The sequence below is a fragment of the Vigna radiata genome, chromosome 7 (assembly GCF_000741045.1).
Source record: "Vigna radiata var. radiata cultivar VC1973A chromosome 7, Vradiata_ver6, whole genome shotgun sequence".
Lineage (NCBI taxonomy): Eukaryota > Viridiplantae > Streptophyta > Magnoliopsida > Fabales > Fabaceae > Vigna > Vigna radiata.
In genome coordinates this window covers 4,915,591-4,935,198 of record NC_028357.1, presented here as the reverse complement: position 1 = coordinate 4,935,198, position 19,608 = coordinate 4,915,591, and the positions used below count along the sequence as shown (strand labels likewise).

Here is a 19,608-nt window from a genome sequence, read left to right as displayed (position 1 = left end):
CACGACATGCCTCACCATTCTCTACTTGAAAATTGGGTGACCATTAGAATGTTAGGATGAACTCCAAGACTGAGTTTTCCATATTCATACTTACAACCCTTGAAACCACCATTGAGAAATTTCTCCTTGGAACTCTCTTCCATACATTTGAAACCATAATTATACCCATATACTTTCACATTGAATTACAACATATAACATTAATAATCATATAATATCATAAATACTTCTACACCATTCTAAAAATCAAAACATAGCTCAACGTTATCATAAAACAAAAAAAGAAATTATCAAAATAGGTTTTAGAATAGTCGTTCAACGCACCAAACTCGTTGTGCGAAACAAAAATAGTGGATTCTGCTCACTCACCTCTCGCTCAGCACACCAAGTCTATTCGCTCAGCTAAAGCCCACTCGCTCAACGTACCAAGTTTGTTTGCTCAACGAGACTGCATAATTCTGCAGCACAAAAACTGCAGAATTTTCACATCTCAACCACTCCTGACCAATTTTATGTCTTTTTTTCAACTTCTAACACTCCTAGATTGTATTATACACTCAAATGGACCTAAACAAATGTATCTAAACCAACCTAAACTCATTTTAAAGTGATTGCTCACAAGATTCCAATCCAAAATTAACCAAAACCTCACTTTATAATCCCAAATTGAATTCTACTAGTTTTAACTTGTTTTTAAACAAGTTAGGGACTCTAACAAGTCCCAAAAGACTCAAGAACATCAACCAAAATGACCAATTTTTCACAAAACCCCCAATTCAAGTTTTCACTAGTCCAACCCCAAGAATTTAGTTCTAAACCAACATAGGCTTTACCTAATTACCACCACATCACTCATAACTCAGATTCTTTCCCTTTTAAATATTTGATCAAGTCACAAAACAACTCCTAGACACTCCCACTGCATCAAACCAGTTCATCACCCCTTTCTCACAATTTCATTACCTAGGATCTCATCTTTTTCAAAAACACCATTAAAACTTCTACAGTTCAACTCTTTAATCTATAAACTTCATAATACACATTCCAAATAGACAATTTAACATATCAACATTCAATTCCACTTCAAATCAACATACAATACAATTCACAACAACATTTCATCATCACATACCTAAAATACTCAATTAACTTGGTTGCAACTAACATATCACAAACTTTTCACTACAAACCATTAAATACTCATATAGAACATCAATTAAAGAAAATATAGCTTCCCTTACCTCTAAACCAATTTCCCAACTTTTCAAAACGCTTCGCCGATTACTTGAACCATAAGGAAATACCTAGACGAGCCTGCGAAATATCAAATTTGAAACGGACATAGTCCTTAGAACTCTAGATGAATCAAGAACGTGTAAGAGATGCATGATTACACATGTAACATTATTAACTTCCTTTAAAACAGATTTATGAACGAAAAGGAAAAAAGAATTGAAACTTACTTGCTCTACTGAAGAAATTGATTTGGTAGAAACATAAACCTCATTACTGTGGTCGATTAGGTACTTCCTGATCGTCAAATAGATGACTCATGAATTATAACTCTTATAAAGAAAGTAAAAAATTCTATAAAGTTATTTCTAAAAAAATAATTTTAAAATAATGAAACTGATTTATAACAAAACTATTTATAATAAAACTGTTTAATATTAAAATAATCAAATCTCATTAATTTTTAGATTGTCACTACATCTAAAAATATCATAGATTTTACCGTATACATCCATGATATTATCTTGTTAGAAACAATATAACTAAAATTAATTCTACACTGATGATGTTATTAAGATATTCAAATTTAGAAATTTAATATATTTTCTTATTCTAAAAATAGCTACTAATAAGACTGAAATGTATCAAAGAAAATATATTCCGATACACAGGTCATCTGGCTGCCATGGATGCCGTATACAAAGCAAAATATAACAAAAACAACCAATGTGTTGAGAAAGATTAGAATGAAAGAAGAATAATATATATATTTTTTTCAGAAAGAATAATTCAGAAAAGTACAAACAAAAAAGAAGAAACAAAACGGATAAGAACACAACATAAAAAAAAAGTTAAGTCTTTTGAGTATTCTATTTATTCTTATGAAAATATATAAGTTTTTGAACAAGTATTACTAAAGTTGCACATCACATCTGTTCACATGTGTGTTGCCATTTGGATGAACTAGTTTCACAAGTATTTATTATTATTATTCAAAATTTGATTAACCCTGCAAATAATACGCCGTAATTTCCGATAACTAATAACGCAACTTCTCTACACATTCCCAGTCTTCTCAAAATCTGACTACATTCTTAACATCGTTACATTACAGCTAATTCTCCCTCCGACCATTCTACCTTAATGTTTAAATTCAGGATTCTAATAATAAAATTATTAGATATATAATTAATTTCATATTATTTGAGACAGTGGCAATGAAATTAAAAAGAAAAAAAAAAAAGAGTGAGAGATAAGGTGCAGATAACAGTTGAACGTGGCAAACAGTGTTTAGCTGATAAAAAAGAATAGCAAGTGGCAGGGTCCCTTTGTTTGAGCAAAAGTGATTTCTAGGGTTAATAACATATTCACGTCATTGTTTCTGACAAGAAAGAAATTTAAAAGCTGGCGTCACTTTTTTTATTCCACAATATTTTAAATCCACATAATTACATAAAATAACCCTAAATTCTTCCTTCACCTCCTTTTTCTTGATTAACTAAATTTTAAAAACATAACTTATTTATTTCTACATTTCTTGTCAGAAACAGAATAAATCTACATATTTCTATATTTCTTTTCAGAAACAGAAAAAAAGAAGAAGTTGAGTTAGACTACGTTGAATTGAAGCGAAACAAACATGAGCACATGGTTTTGTACTTATAATATATATATATGTGCTAAGCAAGTTAGTCATAGCATTAGGTATCTGACTGGTTGTTGCATGGACTATTTTTCTTCTTAGTTCATCTTTTCTCTCTCTCTGATCACTGTTTGTTTCTGTTCACTTTTCATTCTTCCCAACACAAGCTGAGACTACACAGAGAAGGAGTAAGTAAGTGGCCTCCTTTCATATCTTTCGCTTCCTTCCCATCTTCTTCTTCTCTTTCTTTTTGTTTTCTTCTGGCAGATCTCTTTCTATTAGGATCTTTGTCCCCGTCTATGATTCTTCCTCTTCTTGGATGTTTTCTTTTTACCTTATTTTCTGTCACAGATCTGATTTCTGCATGTGGGTTCTCTGCATCCTTTCATTTCGCTTAAATTTCATGTTTTTGTTACTTGCACTGCTGCTATTATTCCGTGCTTTACTATTTTTTACTAGACAAAAAGTTTTATTCTTTTTCCCGTTTCACAATCAGACGGGGTTTAATCATTTTCTGCTCTTCTTGTTTTTTTTTCTTGGACTAAATGTGTTGTTATACTCCCCGTGTTCTGTAGTCTGAAGTGAGCCAGTGAAGCTTGGATTGGAGGGTTCTTTTACCTTTGTTTTCTTTTTCAAATGTTTCACTCTCGCGCACCTATGATTCAGGGAAAGAGTATTCATCGGTTTGAGTGAGGACAACGAAATGATTGTTATGTCCCTGTTATTTGATGCTATTGGTGTCACATTTGTCTTTTCTTCCTTTGTTGCAGAGCATGGTGTATGATCTAGAGGTTTCTTTTTGCTTTTTGAACTGTGATCGATTACTGAGTATTGACCAACTGGGATTCAAGCATAATTTCATATTCTCATTTTGTGGATCAATCATGGGAACTTGTGTATTCTTGCATTGATCTGATTGTAGTAATCGTGTTTAAGTCCTGTGTTTGGGAGTATCGACATGGTGTTCGTCTATAACTTCAGTAGTTAAACTAGTATGATTGGATAATTTAGGTACAATGGTTTTGTCCAAATGCTCTTTTTTGTTAGTGACTATATCTATGTCTGATAAAGACTGAGGGCTGAGTATTTTGAATGAGATATGAATTGGGGTTCTCATTCTTTAAAAGAATAGTTGAAAGGGAGGTTGAATGTTTCCATATTGTGATGCTGATTTTATTGCTTTTGTGCAGATAGTTGATTATTTCACTGACAATGAACAATAAAGATGGAAAACCAGTCACCCAGACAGACAAGGGCAGGATTGTCCCTATGGCAGTCATATTTGTGGTGCTGTGTGGATGTTCTTTCTATATGGGTATAATCTTTTGTTCTGAAAAGGGTAGTTTTGAGTCAATTTACAGCCAGAAATCCGTTGAATCCTCAAAGGAGTCATCAACAAGTTCTCTGCAGATTAAATACATCAGTTTTCCTGAATGCAGTGCAGACTATCAAGATTACACTCCCTGCACCGATCCGAGGGTGAGTAATACTAATTGTATTCCATTTTCTGATGCTATAGAATTTGTAGGAGAAAGATTCCTAATGGACTGAGTATGCTCAAATTTACAGAGGTGGAGAAAATTTGGATCCTACCGGCTTACTTTGTTGGAACGCCATTGCCCTCCAAAATTTGAGAGGAAAGAATGCTTAGTTCCTCCCCCAGATGGGTATAAGCCTCCAATTAGATGGCCAAAGAGCAGAGATGAATGTTGGTACAGGTACAGTGTATGTTTTACAAGTTAACAGCAAAAGGTTCACTTAATTTAAATTTCCTGAAATTGATGATTTTCCACTCCTTCATGTCTTCTGCTATGTATAATTTCAGAAATGTTCCATATGATTGGATTAACAAGCAGAAGTCTAATCAGCATTGGTTGAAAAAGGAAGGCGAGAAATTCATCTTTCCCGGTGGAGGTACTATGTTCCCCAACGGTGTTGGCAAATATGTTGATTTAATGCAAGATCTGATTCCAGAAATGAAAGATGGGACCATTCGAACTGCCATTGATACTGGTTGTGGGGTGAGTCTATTTTTTTTGGTCTTACTATTTATATAGGGAATTGCGAAATTACAATTCTAGAAGTTGCTTCATAAACAATAAATTTCTGGTTTAATTGCATGTTCTGTTGACAAGTATGTTGTCAAATCAAATTAATTTTTCCCCAAAGCACAAAACTGATTAATTGCATGTTCTGTTGATCCGATTCTGTTACTCAAACATGTTATAGCCAAGACTTGCATTATATCAACAATTCTGATCCGTGTAACTCTACACTTTAGGTTGCTAGCTGGGGTGGTGACTTGCTTGATCGTGGGATTCTAACTCTTTCTCTTGCACCAAGAGACAACCATGAAGCTCAGGTTCAATTTGCTCTGGAGCGTGGTATTCCTGCAATTCTCGGTGTTATTTCTACTCAGAGACTTCCATTTCCTTCAAACTCCTTTGATATGGCTCATTGCTCCAGATGCCTTATACCGTGGACAGAATTTGGTACCTTCTCCTATGCATTTTGAACTTTTAGCATCTAAAAAGAATTTATTCCTGTTCATGCAACACTCCAATGATCCTCTTAACTTTTGGATTTCAAACTAGGTCCACATTTGTTTCAGACTTTAAATATCTCCCTAATCTTACTGCTTTGATGATTTGTTACTAGTTTTCTACTTGGAGCTAAGATGTTGGCTTGAATCTAGATTCTCATTCTTTTTTACTGGCTATCTGATTTTAGGTGGAGTTTATCTCCTAGAAATACATCGGATTCTTCGTCCTGGAGGATTTTGGGTGTTGTCTGGTCCACCAATCAACTATGAGCGCAGGTGGCGTGGATGGAACACAACCGTTGAAGCACAAAGATCAGACTATGAGAAGTTGCGGGAATTGCTGACTTCACTGTGCTTTAAAATGTACAAGAAAAAGGGTGACATTGCCGTATGGCAGAAGTCTCCAGATAACAATTGCTATAATAAACTACCTAGAGATACCTATCCACCTAAATGTGATGATAGCCTCGAACCAGATTCAGCATGGTATACTCCTCTTCGTGATTGCATGGTGGTTCCAGATCCTAAGTTTAAGAAATCAGGTCTGTCATCCATTTCTAAGTGGCCTGAGCGGTTGCATGTTACACCGGAACGGATCTCAATGGTTTATCATGGCAGTGATAGTACTTTCAAACACGATGACAGTGAATGGAAAAAGAAAGTAGCGTACTACAAGAAGTTGATACCTGACCTTGGGACAGACAAAATTCGAAATGTAATGGACATGAATACCCTATATGGAGGTTTTGCTGCAGCCTTGATTGATGATCCTGTTTGGGTCATGAATGTAGTCTCATCTTATGCTTCCAATTCACTTCCTGTGGTTTTTGATCGAGGCCTTATTGGAACCATCCACGACTGGTATTTTTCCATATTGAATATGAAGCGCGAGACTTTTAGTTTTGAATATACTCTTGTCTTGTAAGTTCTGATGTTGATTTCATTTTCTTATGTTAGGTGTGAGGCTTTTTCTACATATCCTCGAACATATGATCTACTCCATCTTGATGGTCTGTTCACAGCAGAAAGCCACAGGTGAGTGTTCTTATGTTTATTTAAGTTACAGTGTGTGTATATATATATATATATATACATGACTTGATTTGGACTGCTCTGACAAAGATTGTTGCATGGCAGGTGTGAAATGAAGAATGTGTTGCTGGAAATGGATCGAATCTTGCGACCTTGGGGTCATGCAATCTTTCGAGAATCTAGTTATTTTACCAATGCTATCGAAACCCTTGGCAAGGGCATGCGTTGGGAATGCCGTAAAGAGAATACTGAGACTGGCAGTGACACTCAGAAGGTATTAGTATGCCAGAAAAAGCTATGGTATTCATCCAACCAGGGTTCAAGATGACAAACTATGGAACTTGAACCTCAGTAGAGTATAGTGGATAGAGGCAAAAGGGAAGCCATTTTGGAGATGAGACAAATTCTATAATATAATGACCCAAGAATCATTGAAGTTCAACTTTGTCAAAAGATCATTTGGTAACACACTAATCTGATTTTGTTAATTTATACAGAAGAATTTCCTATATACATAATTATGAATCAATTGCTTCCTTTTAAACACTCCCCAGCCCCTTTCAAACAACAAGTGTTTTGGTATCCAAATGCTGCCATTGTGAAGGAATCAAACTCCACGGAAAGGACGATGATATTTTTGTACAGATTGTTTAACGGAGAACTACACTGGACTTATTAATGCTGAGCTTGATATAGTAATACTATGATTTTTTTCTCCACTGTTCAAAGATTGTGTTCATTGTGAGTTGGTATTTAAACTGTTACTTTGATTAACAAATATTTGGCTGTATTGTTTAAAGATGTTTATTGGGATGATCTTCATACCTCTCAGATTACTGATGCACGTGTCTTAAATTGCTCAAACAATGAAAAACCTTAAATTGCTCAAACAAGGACTGTTGACATTTTATCAAATACATGCAATGCGTATGAATTCATCATCAGAAATAAAGGAAGTCGGAACAGTATGGGAAATAGCAACATAAAAGAGAGATTATGTAATCGAGTTAATTCATCACACAAATTCAAGATTATAAGTTGACAAATATGTGAATTTTTATTCTGAATAACTCAATGAGTTTTTAATATATCAGGTTTAGTCATATAATTTTAATAATATACAAATTCTAACAGTTTGATACCTAAGTCTTCAATTAATCATAAAACATGGCCAGGGAAGAAAGAAAACACGAAAAGACATAGGAGAGAAAAATATAGACATAAGATTAGGAAGAAAAAAGAGTGAGTCTTCCTTAATCTCTGCATAGTCTATTTATAGCTGATTAATTGGCTCTTATTTATAGGTCATTACAAATGAAATTCAACAAATCCACCTTGATTTCAAAAAGTCATAAAATCTAGTAGAAAATATCAACAAATGTTGACTCATCGATTTTCTTTTTCTGATTAAACATTTTTTATAATTTTTTCTAAATATTTTATCAACATATGGAAAGATAGATTTCAATTTCATCCAACAAAAATGAAAAAATCAACACTAAAGTTTACCAAAAAAACTTTAATTTTAAGTATCAATAATTTATAACAAATGAAATTTATAAGTGCCAACTCATAACTTATATAATTTTATAAGCACCATACAATAATTTAATAAATATTTAATTTTTAGTGTGAGACTAAATTGCTAGCTATTTTTTACTTGGAGATTCTTCTTAGGCATCAGAAAAAATTATAAGTAACATTATGAACTATAAGACACTAAATTCATAAGAAATGAAAACTTAAATATTTTAAAATTACTTTCTACCACAGCTAACTGTATTTTGAATAGGGTAAACATCATATCTAACAACGTCACATTCACTCACACCATCAAGTAATAATCAAATTGACTTTTTACTTTTCTAGAAGTGTTTACCAAGAAAATTGTATAATTTTTATTTTTTGAGAAGTTAATTTTTTGTAATAATTAAGTTTCTGCATTTTAACTGCTTTTTATATTCAATGGAATTACGATCTGTTTAAATAAATTTACATTTCATAAGATTTAAAATGTTTATTTAAAAATTATCCAAAAATGATTCACATTATCGTTGACTCGATACGGTATCTAGACAAAAAGAAAAAAACACTAAACATCTTAATTACAGTTATTTATTGGTCAGTCCATGATGGTTATTTATGAACAGATAATTATTTTTATGACAAGAATTAAAAATAAATGAAATGTCTTTCTATTTTGAACAAATTTATGATTTATAGTGGATGAATTTGAGATCAAGGAAGCTGATTATAAATGGAAACACCCCAAAAGGTTAAAATATGAAGGAAAACCCCTGTTTCAAAAAAATCGTTTTTTTTTTTTTTTTCATTTTTGGTGATTTAAATGAAAAAAAGGGATTAGGATGGTCCAAGTTGAATTGAAATCAAACATGGGACGAAAACAGCAGAGATTTGGTAATATAATGACTGAGCTAGTTAGTCATGGCATTAGGAATCTGAGTGAGTTGTTCCATGGATTCCTCTCTCTTTCTTTTTTGTTTACCTGTGTCGGATCTCTGTCCTCGTGTCTCTGTTGGATTCTTCCATTTTCATTCTTTATTGTCACGGATCTGATTTCTGCATGAGTTCTCCTGGTCTTTATATTTTTCGTTTTACAATCAGATGGGCTTTAAGTAGTGTAAATTCTAACTGTTTATTGGACAAAATACATAATTATATGCCTTTTTTTTTTTTTTTTTTTTCTGAAGTCTGAACTGAATCGGTGAAACTTGGATTGGATTCTTTGGATTTAGCCCTTTTCTGAAATGTTGCACTCAGATAACTCTGTAGTGATGACAATTCATCTTTTCAAACAAGGACAACGTACCAATTAGTTATTGCTATGTTGCTGTTATTTGGTGCCCTTTTTTTTGTTTTCTTCCATGGCAAAAGAGCATGGAGCAACATCTAGAGCTTTCTTTTAACTTATTGAATGGAAAGTGGGTGTTATGGTCCAGTGTTGTGTGAAAATCATGATGGCAAGAGTGCGTGGAAGGTAGCTGCTGTAGTTGCTGAGTATTGACCAGCTGGAATTTAATCATAATCTCATATTCTCTTTGCCAGTTTTTGGTTCCACAATGCTGAGCAATCATGGGAATTTGTGTATTCTTGCATTACTCTGGTTGTGATATTGGTGTTTAAGTCTTTTTTATCTGAATATCAACATTGATAACCCCTTTACAGATTGCTGATTTCTGTTAATCCACTGTTCTTCTTTGACCTAAGTAGTTAAACTAGGATTGATAACCTTAGAGAAATTGTCTTTTTAGATTTGAATGCATACTATATGACTTTGATACTTGTTTGATTTCTGTAGCTGCTAGGAAACCGATGTTATTTTCCCCCTTTTTCAGTATTTTAGCATCTTCTAGACTATTATTGTAATTATTATTATTAGGGGCAAAACACATAACTAATGGAACTTGATTTCTTGGCAGGTGGTTAGAGTGTGGCTCTTGAAACTCGTGAGTTCCGATTGCCCTTTTTTTCATCAGTGATTGTCTATCTATGCTTGATAAATGTTGATAACTGACTATTTTGATTGGGATATGAATTTGATTTGTTTTTTAAATTGTTGAGTTTATCATTCCTTAATAGATATATGAGGGGGAGCATGTTCCGTGTTTGTGATGTTGAGTTTATCGTCGTTCTTCAGATAGTTGATTATTTCACAGACAATGAACAACAAAGATGAGATACCAGTCACCCAGCAGGAAAAGAGCACGATTGTCCCTAAGACAATCATATTAGTGGTGCTATGTGGATTTTCTTTCTATACGGGTATAATCTTTTGTTCTGAGAAGGACAGATTTTTGTCAATATATGGCCAGATATCCATAGGGTCCCCCGAGGAGTTATCAATAATTCCTCTGCAAATTAAATACATTAGTTTTCCAGAATGCAGTATTGACTTTCAAGATTACACTCCATGCACAGATCCAAGGGTAATGTTACTGATTGTAGTCCATTTTTTCGTCTTATAGGACTTGTAGAAGAAAGTTTTCTTATTTATTATGTATGCTTAAACTTATAGAGATGGAAGAAGTACATATCCCGTCAGCCTACTTTGTTGGAACGCCATTGCCCTCCAAAATCTGAGAGGAAAGAATGCTTAGTTCCTCCCCCAGATGGCTATAAGCCTCCAATTAGATGGCCTAAGAGCAGAGATGAATGTTGGTACAGGTACAATATGTCTTTTAGGTTAACAATAAAAGCTTTGCTTAATTGAAAATTCCTTTAATAGATATCCTGCCTCTCCTTCAAGCTGTTTTGTGTTATGTCTAATTACAGCAATGTTCCAAATGAGTGGATTAACAAGCAGAAGTCCAGTCAGCATTGGTTGAGAAAGGAAGGCGAGAAATTCATCTTTCCTGGTGGGGGAACTATGTTCCCCAACGGTGTTGGCAAATATGTTGATTTAATGCAAGATATGATCCCAGAAATGAAAGATGGGACCGTTCGAACTGCCATTGATACTGGCTGTGGGGTGTGTGTTTCAGCCTTTTTTTTTTTTTTTTGTATACAGGGGGTGGCTGGCTTATAAGAATTCTCGAAGTTCCTTTGATTCTAGTTTAATTGAACATGCTGATTTGTTGTGCTTTTTGAACTACTGTATGAATATATTTTGAAATCAATTTATTTTGTACCGTAAAACAGAAAGAACCAATTAATTTCGTTGTGCCTGTAAAACACCTATTAAGATTGTTTAAAGTAGAATCACAAGGGGAGGAATGGGGGATTAAAACATTTTGGTTTATTCTTCACTTGCAAGTGCCAGTGTTGTCATTCCTATTTCTTGACTCTATTTCTGATCCAGTCCCATTACTCAGACATGTTTAGGCACGAATTAAATCAATTAAATCACCATTCTCAGTTTATATTATATTAGGTTGCTAGCTGGGGTGGTAACCTGTTGGATCGTGGGATATTAACTGTCTCTCTTGCACCAAGAGATAACCACCGAGCTCAGATTCAATTTGCTCTAGAGCGTGGTATCCCTGCAGTTCTTGGTGTCATTTCTACACAGAGGCTTCCATTCCCATCAAACTCCTTTGATATTGCTCATTGCTCCAGATGTCTAATCCCATGGACAGAATTTGGTACTTCTTTCTGGGGATTTTGAACTTTAAAATTTATTCCTTTTTATGCAACTCTTCTTGTGAACATGAACTTCAGTAATTACCAGTTTGTATCTGCCTAAATTTTGGATTGAATGCATCTGTTGAGAATACGTTCAGTGCTTTCATACCATGCTGGCATATAGTTTTCAATGAGCACCTGAATTTTTAGATCTTAATCGGACACATTTTCCTACTTTGCTTTTAATAAAGGTGAAGCTGTGACTATTTTAGATTGTTTTTCCCATCCGAGTCTATCAATTTTATAAAATGGTAAATGGAATGCCCTATAACTAGGAGGTCCTACATTTATTTCAAGCTGTCAAGTTCACTCTAATTTTACTGTTTTGATGATTTTTTTATTATTTTTTTAATTTTTTTTATTTCTTCTAATCTCTCTCGTCTTATAGCTGAGAAGATCACTCTAAATTCTAGTTCTTTATGATGGCTATCTGATCTTAGGTGGTGCTTATCTCCTTGAAATACACCGGATTGTTCGTCCTGGAGGATTTTGGGTCTTGTCTGGCCCACCAATAAATTACAAGCGCAGGTGGCGTGGATGGAACACAACTATTGAAGCACAAATCTCAGATTATGAGAAGTTGCAGGAATTGCTAACTTCAATGTGCTTCAAAATGTTCAAGGAAAAGGGTGACATTGCTGTATGGCAAAAGTCTGAAGATAACAATTGTTATAATAAGATGGTTAGAGATGGCTATCCACATACCTGTGATGATGGCCTTGAACCAGATTCAGCATGGTACACTCCAAGTCGTGCCTGTATTGTGGTTCCAGATCCCAAGTTTAAGAAATTAGGCCTCTCATCCATTGCTAAGTGGCCTGAACGCTTGCATGTTCCACCAGAACGGATTTCAATGGTTCATCGTGGGAGTGCCAAAGCTTTCAGACAAGATAACAGTAAATGGAAAAAACAGACTTTGTACTACAAGAAGTTGATCCCCGACCTTGGGACAGACAAGATAAGAAATGTTATGGACATGAACACAGCATATGGAGGTTTTGCTGCAGCCTTGATCAATGATCCTCTATGGGTCATGAACGTGGTCTCATCTTATGCTACCAATACACTCCCTGTGATNTTTGATCGAGGGCTTATTGGAACCTTCCATGACTGGTAATTTGCAAATGTTTGATATGAACCATAAGTCTTTTATTTATTTACTAACATGCTTGTGCTTGTTAAACTAATGCTCATTCCATTCTTCAATGGTAGGTGTGAAGCTTTTTCAACATATCCTCGAACATACGATCTGCTTCACCTTGATGGACTCTTCACTGCAGAAAGCCAAAGGTGAGTGTGCCATATGTTAATTTTCTATGAATAACAGCCATCGTGCAGTTTCTAATACAACACAACTGCTAATCCAATCTATAAATGGATCCATTTGTAACCCACTTGACAAGATTTTGTTCACTGCTATATGACTTGCAGAATGTATATACTTGACAATGATCGTTCTGTTGCAGGTGTGAAATGAAATATGTGTTGCTGGAAATGGATAGAATCTTACGACCAAATGGGTATGCAATTATTCGTGAATCCATTTACTTTACGGATGCTATCACAACCATTAGTGAGGGTATGCGTTGGGAGTGTCATAAAGAAGATACTGAGAATGGCAGTAACACTCAGAAGATATTAGTATGCCAGAAAAAGCTATGGTTTTCATCTAACCTTGGTTCCAGATGACAAATTATGAATACAATATCTTGTTTTTAAAAAAAAATTAAAAGTTCAATTTTAGTCATCTTCAAATTTTAAGTTTAGCTAATATAAAACACTAAGGTTGATTTTAGTGTTCGTAAGTTATGTGAAACTGTACAATTATTTTTTATTGAGAAAATTCTACTTAGTCTGATAGGATCTCTTTTGAGTTATACACTGGAAAAAAGTTTTTTTTAACAATTTTTTTTATAATATATTTGTGATTGATTCATTTTAAATATATATTTTTTAAAATAAATTTTAACAAAATAATAAAATGTATTTTATTATAAAAAAGTTAATATATTATATAACTTTCTATTTTCAACTCACTTGTCAAGTGAGTAAAATTCTATAGACTAAAAAATTATATAATTTTCATCCTCAAACTAGTAAAACTCTGTTTCCATTAATAAAAAGTCTGTCGAAAACTCATTATATTATTATTTTTTGGAAATAGAAGTAGTCATTTAGTAGTAATAACAAGAACTAACATGACCGTTACTCGGTAATTTTATCCTTGAACTTTTAAGAATTAATTTAGTTCATTGGTTATTAGTTGTTCGAAAAAAGGTTATTCATTTATAATCATTTATAAATGTAATAACATCATTTAAAATTAAGCTTAGTGAATAATAATAAAAATATTTAATATATTTTTTAAAATGAGTTTAATTTTGATAGGTAATTTTTTATATTAGTTATTAAAAAATCCTAAATCTGATTTTCCAGCCATTATTATTATACAAATAAAATATCTTTCACTTATAAAAATCGATACGCAGATAATAACTTATAAATGATTCTCAAATTTAGTTATAAAAAGAATAATCTTTGCATTTTTCCTACATAAATATTTATGGTATAAATTGGTAAAAAGAAAATTAAATATGTTTTTAGTCCTGTACTTGGAGTGATTTTGATTATAGTCTCTCAAGATACAATTTAGTTCTTTTTAGAAAACTCTGGTTTTAGTCTTTTTTACTAAATTTTTTTAATTTTATTTATGGTTTCAATCACATTTTATTGTAGCATTTGGATTGTTTACACTGTTTGACATATTTTTATTCCAATATTAACTGAGAAACACATTTGAAACAACAAATAAAATCATCCAAAGTATAAAAACTAAAATCATATTTAACCCCAAAAAGAAAATTTCACCTTTTAAGATCTTAAGATTATAGTTACAAAATTCATCAAATGTTCTTAAAAGTAACCGCGTCTTATTTATTTATGTCTATTTGAAAGGTTGGCGACATGGTAGTTCGGAGCGGCGTGACAATTTTCTTTGCTCCGTCGCGTTAGGGTTTTCAGAGTTTCCCAACACAAGTTCGTAGAGTTCGTTCGTTCATTGAGAGCAAAACAATGATCGACTTGTTGTTGACGAAGCCCAATTGGAACGACGTCGTAGACGACGACGATTTAACTCGATCCAAACTGTCTCTTTTGAACGACTTGGAAACCGTTATTTGGTCCGCGGTGGGTCGCGGAGAAGCGCGTTTATGGCTCTGCAACACCGTCGCGGGTTTCGACTGCGTGACTTTCGTCGATCAGCGTGACCTGTTTCGGGCTTTGCTAAGAACACGACGGACGAAGCGCGATTTGGCGTCTCAGCTTCTGCATTTCATGGTTGACACTTCGCCGCACAAACTTGGTTCCGTTTTGGGTCGGAGGTGTCACCTTCTTGAGAAATTTTTTCAAGGTTAGTCCGTTTGTACATTCTTTGCTCTTTTAAAGTGCTGCTAGGAGTAGTCACTGAAGTTGCTGTTAATTGGGAACAAAAGCTCTGAATTTTGGTTGTGTTGCAATTTGTACCGACTCTTAAAGACTGAAACCATAAAATTGAGGTCACGGTTGGTGGTCTCAATTTCAATGCTTTTTTTGTTTTAAATTATGATCATGTTCTTGTTGCAACGATGCCATAGGAAACTGTGGACATACTGGTGAATTGCTGTCGGAATGCTGTTACAGTGATTTCAAAAACCTGGACATTGGGGTTGAAATTGTGGTCAGGGATTGTCTTTTGAAACACGTATCTAATATATAAATCATATAAGAATTTTCGTACATTTTTCAACATGCATATATTACGTATCATATCCTATCCTATTATTATTATCGGCGTATCATATACGTGTCATATCTGTCACATCGTAGGATGTGCCAAGGGTGAAACGATGCATTTTATGGTCAAGTAGATATAGAGATTTGAAGGATTAGAAAAACTAAAAGTGATGAAGAATGCATATACTAGGAGAGAAATTGGGTCTTTCTCCTATATTATACTCTCTTGTTTGTTCCTTAATGCATTGTAGTTTGTTTATAGCGATATCTTGTTGCCCTTTGATTGAAACAGTGTAACATTTGTGGATTTAACCTTGTGAATTTTTGAATGGTTTCTGGTTGAACTTTATATATATGTGATGGGTGCTCTAGTATTCATTAAATCAAACTTACTATGATTTGTGAGCTTTTCATGATAGCAAAACAAGTGTGTGGATCAGTTCTTTCTTTGATTGTATAACTTGTGTATGGGATGCAGGTAATCCAAAGCGAATATTGCAGTGGTTTTCCTGCTCTTCCTCTGGTGGTGGACTAGAGCAGGGGAAAGGTTTTAGGGCACTGTCCCAGTTTGCATTTAAAAATAGAGATATTTGTTGGGAGGAGCTGGAGTGGAAAGGAAAGCATGGGCAGTCGCCAGCAGTGGTTGCTACTAAGCCCCATTATTTTCTAGATCTGGATATTCTCCAAACTGTAGAAAACTTTCTAGAACATGTACCTGAGTTTTGGTCATCTGATGAGTTTGCTGAGTCAGTGAAGGATGGTGATATTTTTTTTATTGATAGGTCCTTCTTTGTGCAATATTTCATCGATTTAATGTATAAGGAGGAATTTAAAGACATATGGGATGTTGTAAATGAATTCCTCGGGCAGCAGCCCTTCTCCTCTCTGTGTGGACGTCTTCTTATTGCTCTTGAAGATCAAGACTTGTGCTACCTTGTGGAATCACTTTGTAAATCTCTTGGCCCAAGAATGGAACTTCAACATTCCAATAACATCTCTAATTTGTTTGTGATTTTAGTTTTCAAATGTGGTGCTTATGGATCTATTGACCAATTACTGCTGCTAAATGCTGTCACTGCACAGGCGAGGCAGCTTCTACGCCTTTTACGTGATGAAGAGGCTTGGGAGCCACATGAAAAAATCAATGAAATTGTGTCAAAGATGTCTGCAATCCCAAGCAATCCTAATATCTTGACAACAATCTTCAAGAACAAATATAAGAAGAAAACTATAGAAGTGATAAAGTATCTGGGACTTCTGTCATGGCTTATTTACTATAGACTGTCACGAGAATGCCAGACCCCCGAGTCTTGGGAGTCTTTGTTTGTGAATAATCAAATTAGTTTTCGTAACTCTAATAAAAATGCATTGCCAGAACCATTAGATGAAGATTGTTCTGGTTTTGATAGCAGTTTGTCAGTTAGAGTAAAAACTAGAAGAAAAAAGAAGGCTAGAAAGAAGAGGAGGACCTATTATCGTGATGAAGATGGTGATGATGATGAATTGCTAGATTATGATTCTGCTAGCCAGAAGTTAGTTTCTCTGTCAAATACTAGAAGTTGGTTGCTTTCAACTGATGGGTACTCTTCAGGATTGAGCAGTGTAAGTTCCAAAATCCATATATTTAAATAACCTTTTAGCCTTATAAACGTTAGTGGATTGAATCATATTTGCAATATTTTTGGTGAAAGATGTTGGATTTTTATCAAAATGGTTCTGCCAGTAGATGAGATTTAAGTTACCAGAAAAAAAAGGAGATTCTCCTTAGTAGAATTTGGGGCAGTTATTTTGGACATAGAACTGGATGGCTACATTCAAATTAAAAATGTCTGTGGTATTTGTTTTGGTTGTTAAAATTGCGGAATATCTTGATTGAATTTTAGTCTGATTCAAGGAAGCACTGGCATTTCAAAATAATAACCGCATTATGGTGTACGTTTGTTTTACTTCTTGAACACTTTGCATACTCCTATCCTCATTTTATAATTTTATTTTATTTTTGCTTTTGTCTTGTAAGCATCTATATCAATACAGATGGAAATATCACAGACTCGCTGTAATTATTCGATAAATTCTGGCTTATTACAACATGTATTCAAAATGTCATTTCTCTTTTTCATTTTAAGCTGTGTTTTATATTAATTTTACACATTCTATCATAACCATGTCTTTGAATTTTGATAATTTACCCTATTTCTATGTTTGTGTAGTACCTTAATTATGACCCTTGTCTAGTTTTCAGTCTTTCTAGTTTATATGAATAGATCAATTTGTCTCTTCTGACATACCTTGGTTTTTGAATATGATCAGCCTTGACTTTAATTAGCAATTGCTATAGATATTTTGTTTATTACTTTTAAAATATGTTTGATACAAGTATTTTATCCATGTTTTTATTATCAGTGCTCAAATATCATATTTGAATTGAATATGCCCCTCTCCGTCCAATGTGGTTTGTTGTATAATATTTATTGTTCTAATTTTTAAATCATGTCATCTTTTATAGAAGTATATGTAGGAAAATCTATTGTTCTCGATAAAGATGAAATAAAGTTACACTCTACTGTTAAACTAATTTTGTAATGTGTTATTTTTCTAGGCAGATTTACCAGAGTACCTTCATAGACAGTGCTTGTCTAAGTGGATGACATGGCTGTAAGGAAATGAGGTCCTGGTCCCCAACAAAGAGACATGCTATCATCGTCTCCAAACTGTTGAGTAGCAAGATCATTCATCCATCTCTTGTCTTCATGTTTAAGCATGGTTTTTCAACACACACTGGACTTGCTAGGAATGGGAAATATCTGAAACGTAAACATGAAAAGCCAGCCTGATAACTTCCTAAAAAGGCATTAAACTTGGAGTTCATTGTGAAGATCTGGAATGGAAGCGATAAAAAGCTGTGCTCATAAACTGCTACCATCGTACATGATTGGCAACATGAGCAGTCAACAGTATGGTCTGAATTTCTCTATCACATCAACGTTGCCAAGATCATCCAGATTGCTATGAAGATCATGCTCGGGCTAGTTATGATACTCAAGCTCCATGATCACTTCTGTGGCGGCATATTATATCTGTTAGTATTTTATATAGCGTAGCATTCCTTATTTTCTAATAAATGGACATGCACGTTATTTGAAGTTGATTTATTGTGCTAATTTCTACTTTTCAAGCTAGGCAAGGAAAGAAACTCAAGGACACTTACTATTTCGGAATGTAAATTTTATACTTTGAAATATACAATTCAAAATGTATTTTTTATTTTATATTCCAAATTATGAAATTTGAAATATAATTTGTATTTTATATTTTGGAATATATAATTTGAAAGCCAAAAGGTTATATTTTGAATTAATGGTGACGCATGTTGAAATTAAGGAGATGGGAAGAAATTGCCCATTGGTGGACATTATTTTCCCAGTTAAATATCTTTGATATCTACTCGATTTATATTTTTCTAAGCAGGTTTGTTGAAAAAGGATGACGCATTTTTTTAGAATATTGAATAAAACAGCTCAAGTGTTTTTAATTTTCTCTTCCATACATTATTCGGCTCTCTTTGTTCTCACTCAGTTTTCAGACTGGTTCTTGGACAGAGTCTCTTCAATACATGTATGTTTAACTTTGGTCTAGTTTTAATGTTAACTAAAATGGATATATCTGCTAGGTTTGAGATGATAGTGTATTCTGCCTCTATAAAAATCCTTTTCCAAATATATATATATATATATATGGATGTATAATACACCAAGAACTGTCAAACTGGGTTAGCGAACTAATTCGGCCTGTTTATTTGGGTTAGATTTCAATTTGATTCATTTAAATCCAGTCATAGGGGTTGGGGGATTGGGTTGTTCCATCAATCTACCTACCTAATTTTATTTCATTAAAATTTAATTTTACTGTTATAAAAAAATATTATTTGTTTTTTTGCTTGAAAATAATATGTAAGTTCCATGTTTTGAAAATTAATTAACAAATGTTGGAGTGAAATTTGTTTAAATTTGAATTATAGGAAGTTTGTAATTTTTTTTATTTTAAAAAAATTGTAATTAAGTGAGTCAGTGAGCCAACCCGTTTACCCACTAACCCGTGGTGGGTCGGATCAGGTTCAAATTTTTCTAGCTTGCTGATAAATGAGTCATATTGCGTTAAATCACTAAGTGACCAATCCGGACCAGACCGGATCGGACCGTGACCCATTTTCACATCTTTAAATACACTAAAAAGGGTGTTGCTCCCT

General features: G+C 33.7%; 3 protein-coding genes across 18 annotated transcripts; all 3 read left to right on the top strand.

Annotated features, from left to right (window-relative positions):
• The first annotated feature begins 2,922 nt into the window (after positions 1-2,922).
• LOC106769232 (probable methyltransferase PMT21) lies at positions 2,923-7,265 on the top strand. Of its 9 annotated transcripts, none has more exons than XM_022782931.1 (9): positions 2,923-3,063; positions 4,066-4,190; positions 4,286-4,354; positions 4,445-4,593; positions 4,701-4,896; positions 5,157-5,367; positions 5,606-6,278; positions 6,375-6,452; positions 6,555-7,265. In XM_022782931.1, the coding sequence occupies exons 2-9, from the start codon at positions 4,101-4,103 to the stop codon at positions 6,775-6,777; spliced, it is 1,689 nt and encodes a 562-aa protein (XP_022638652.1). In that variant the 5' UTR covers positions 2,923-3,063; positions 4,066-4,100; the 3' UTR covers positions 6,778-7,265. The 9 variants fall into 9 exon arrangements, 8 of the variants coding, with proteins under 8 accessions (XP_022638652.1, XP_022638651.1, XP_014510246.1 ...); XM_022782930.1 differs by having other exon boundaries at positions 2,923-3,067; XR_001376313.2 differs by having other exon boundaries at positions 2,924-3,067; positions 4,066-4,354; positions 6,555-6,911; positions 7,004-7,265.
• A 1,449-nt stretch (positions 7,266-8,714) lies between these two features.
• On the top strand, positions 8,715-13,334 carry LOC106768386 (probable methyltransferase PMT21). Of its 7 annotated transcripts, none has more exons than XM_022782925.1 (9): positions 8,716-8,867; positions 9,890-9,916; positions 10,108-10,396; positions 10,486-10,634; positions 10,743-10,938; positions 11,341-11,551; positions 12,032-12,704; positions 12,804-12,881; positions 13,058-13,334. In XM_022782925.1, the coding sequence occupies exons 3-9, from the start codon at positions 10,130-10,132 to the stop codon at positions 13,278-13,280; spliced, it is 1,797 nt and encodes a 598-aa protein (XP_022638646.1). In that variant the 5' UTR covers positions 8,716-8,867; positions 9,890-9,916; positions 10,108-10,129; the 3' UTR covers positions 13,281-13,334. The 7 variants fall into 7 exon arrangements, with proteins under 7 accessions (XP_022638648.1, XP_022638646.1, XP_014509010.1 ...); XM_014653524.2 differs by having other exon boundaries at positions 8,716-8,912; XM_014653527.2 differs by having other exon boundaries at positions 8,716-8,912; positions 10,050-10,396.
• On the top strand, positions 13,058-18,640 carry LOC106768385. Of its 2 annotated transcripts, none has more exons than XM_014653523.2 (4): positions 13,058-13,111; positions 14,547-15,000; positions 15,841-16,964; positions 17,966-18,640. In XM_014653523.2, exons 2-4 carry the CDS (start codon positions 14,664-14,666, stop codon positions 18,008-18,010), a joined length of 1,506 nt encoding a protein of 501 aa, XP_014509009.1. In that variant the 5' UTR covers positions 13,058-13,111; positions 14,547-14,663; the 3' UTR covers positions 18,011-18,640. The 2 variants fall into 2 exon arrangements, with proteins under 2 accessions (XP_014509009.1, XP_014509008.1); XM_014653522.2 differs by having other exon boundaries at positions 17,962-18,640.
• The last annotated feature ends 968 nt before the right edge of the window (positions 18,641-19,608 follow it).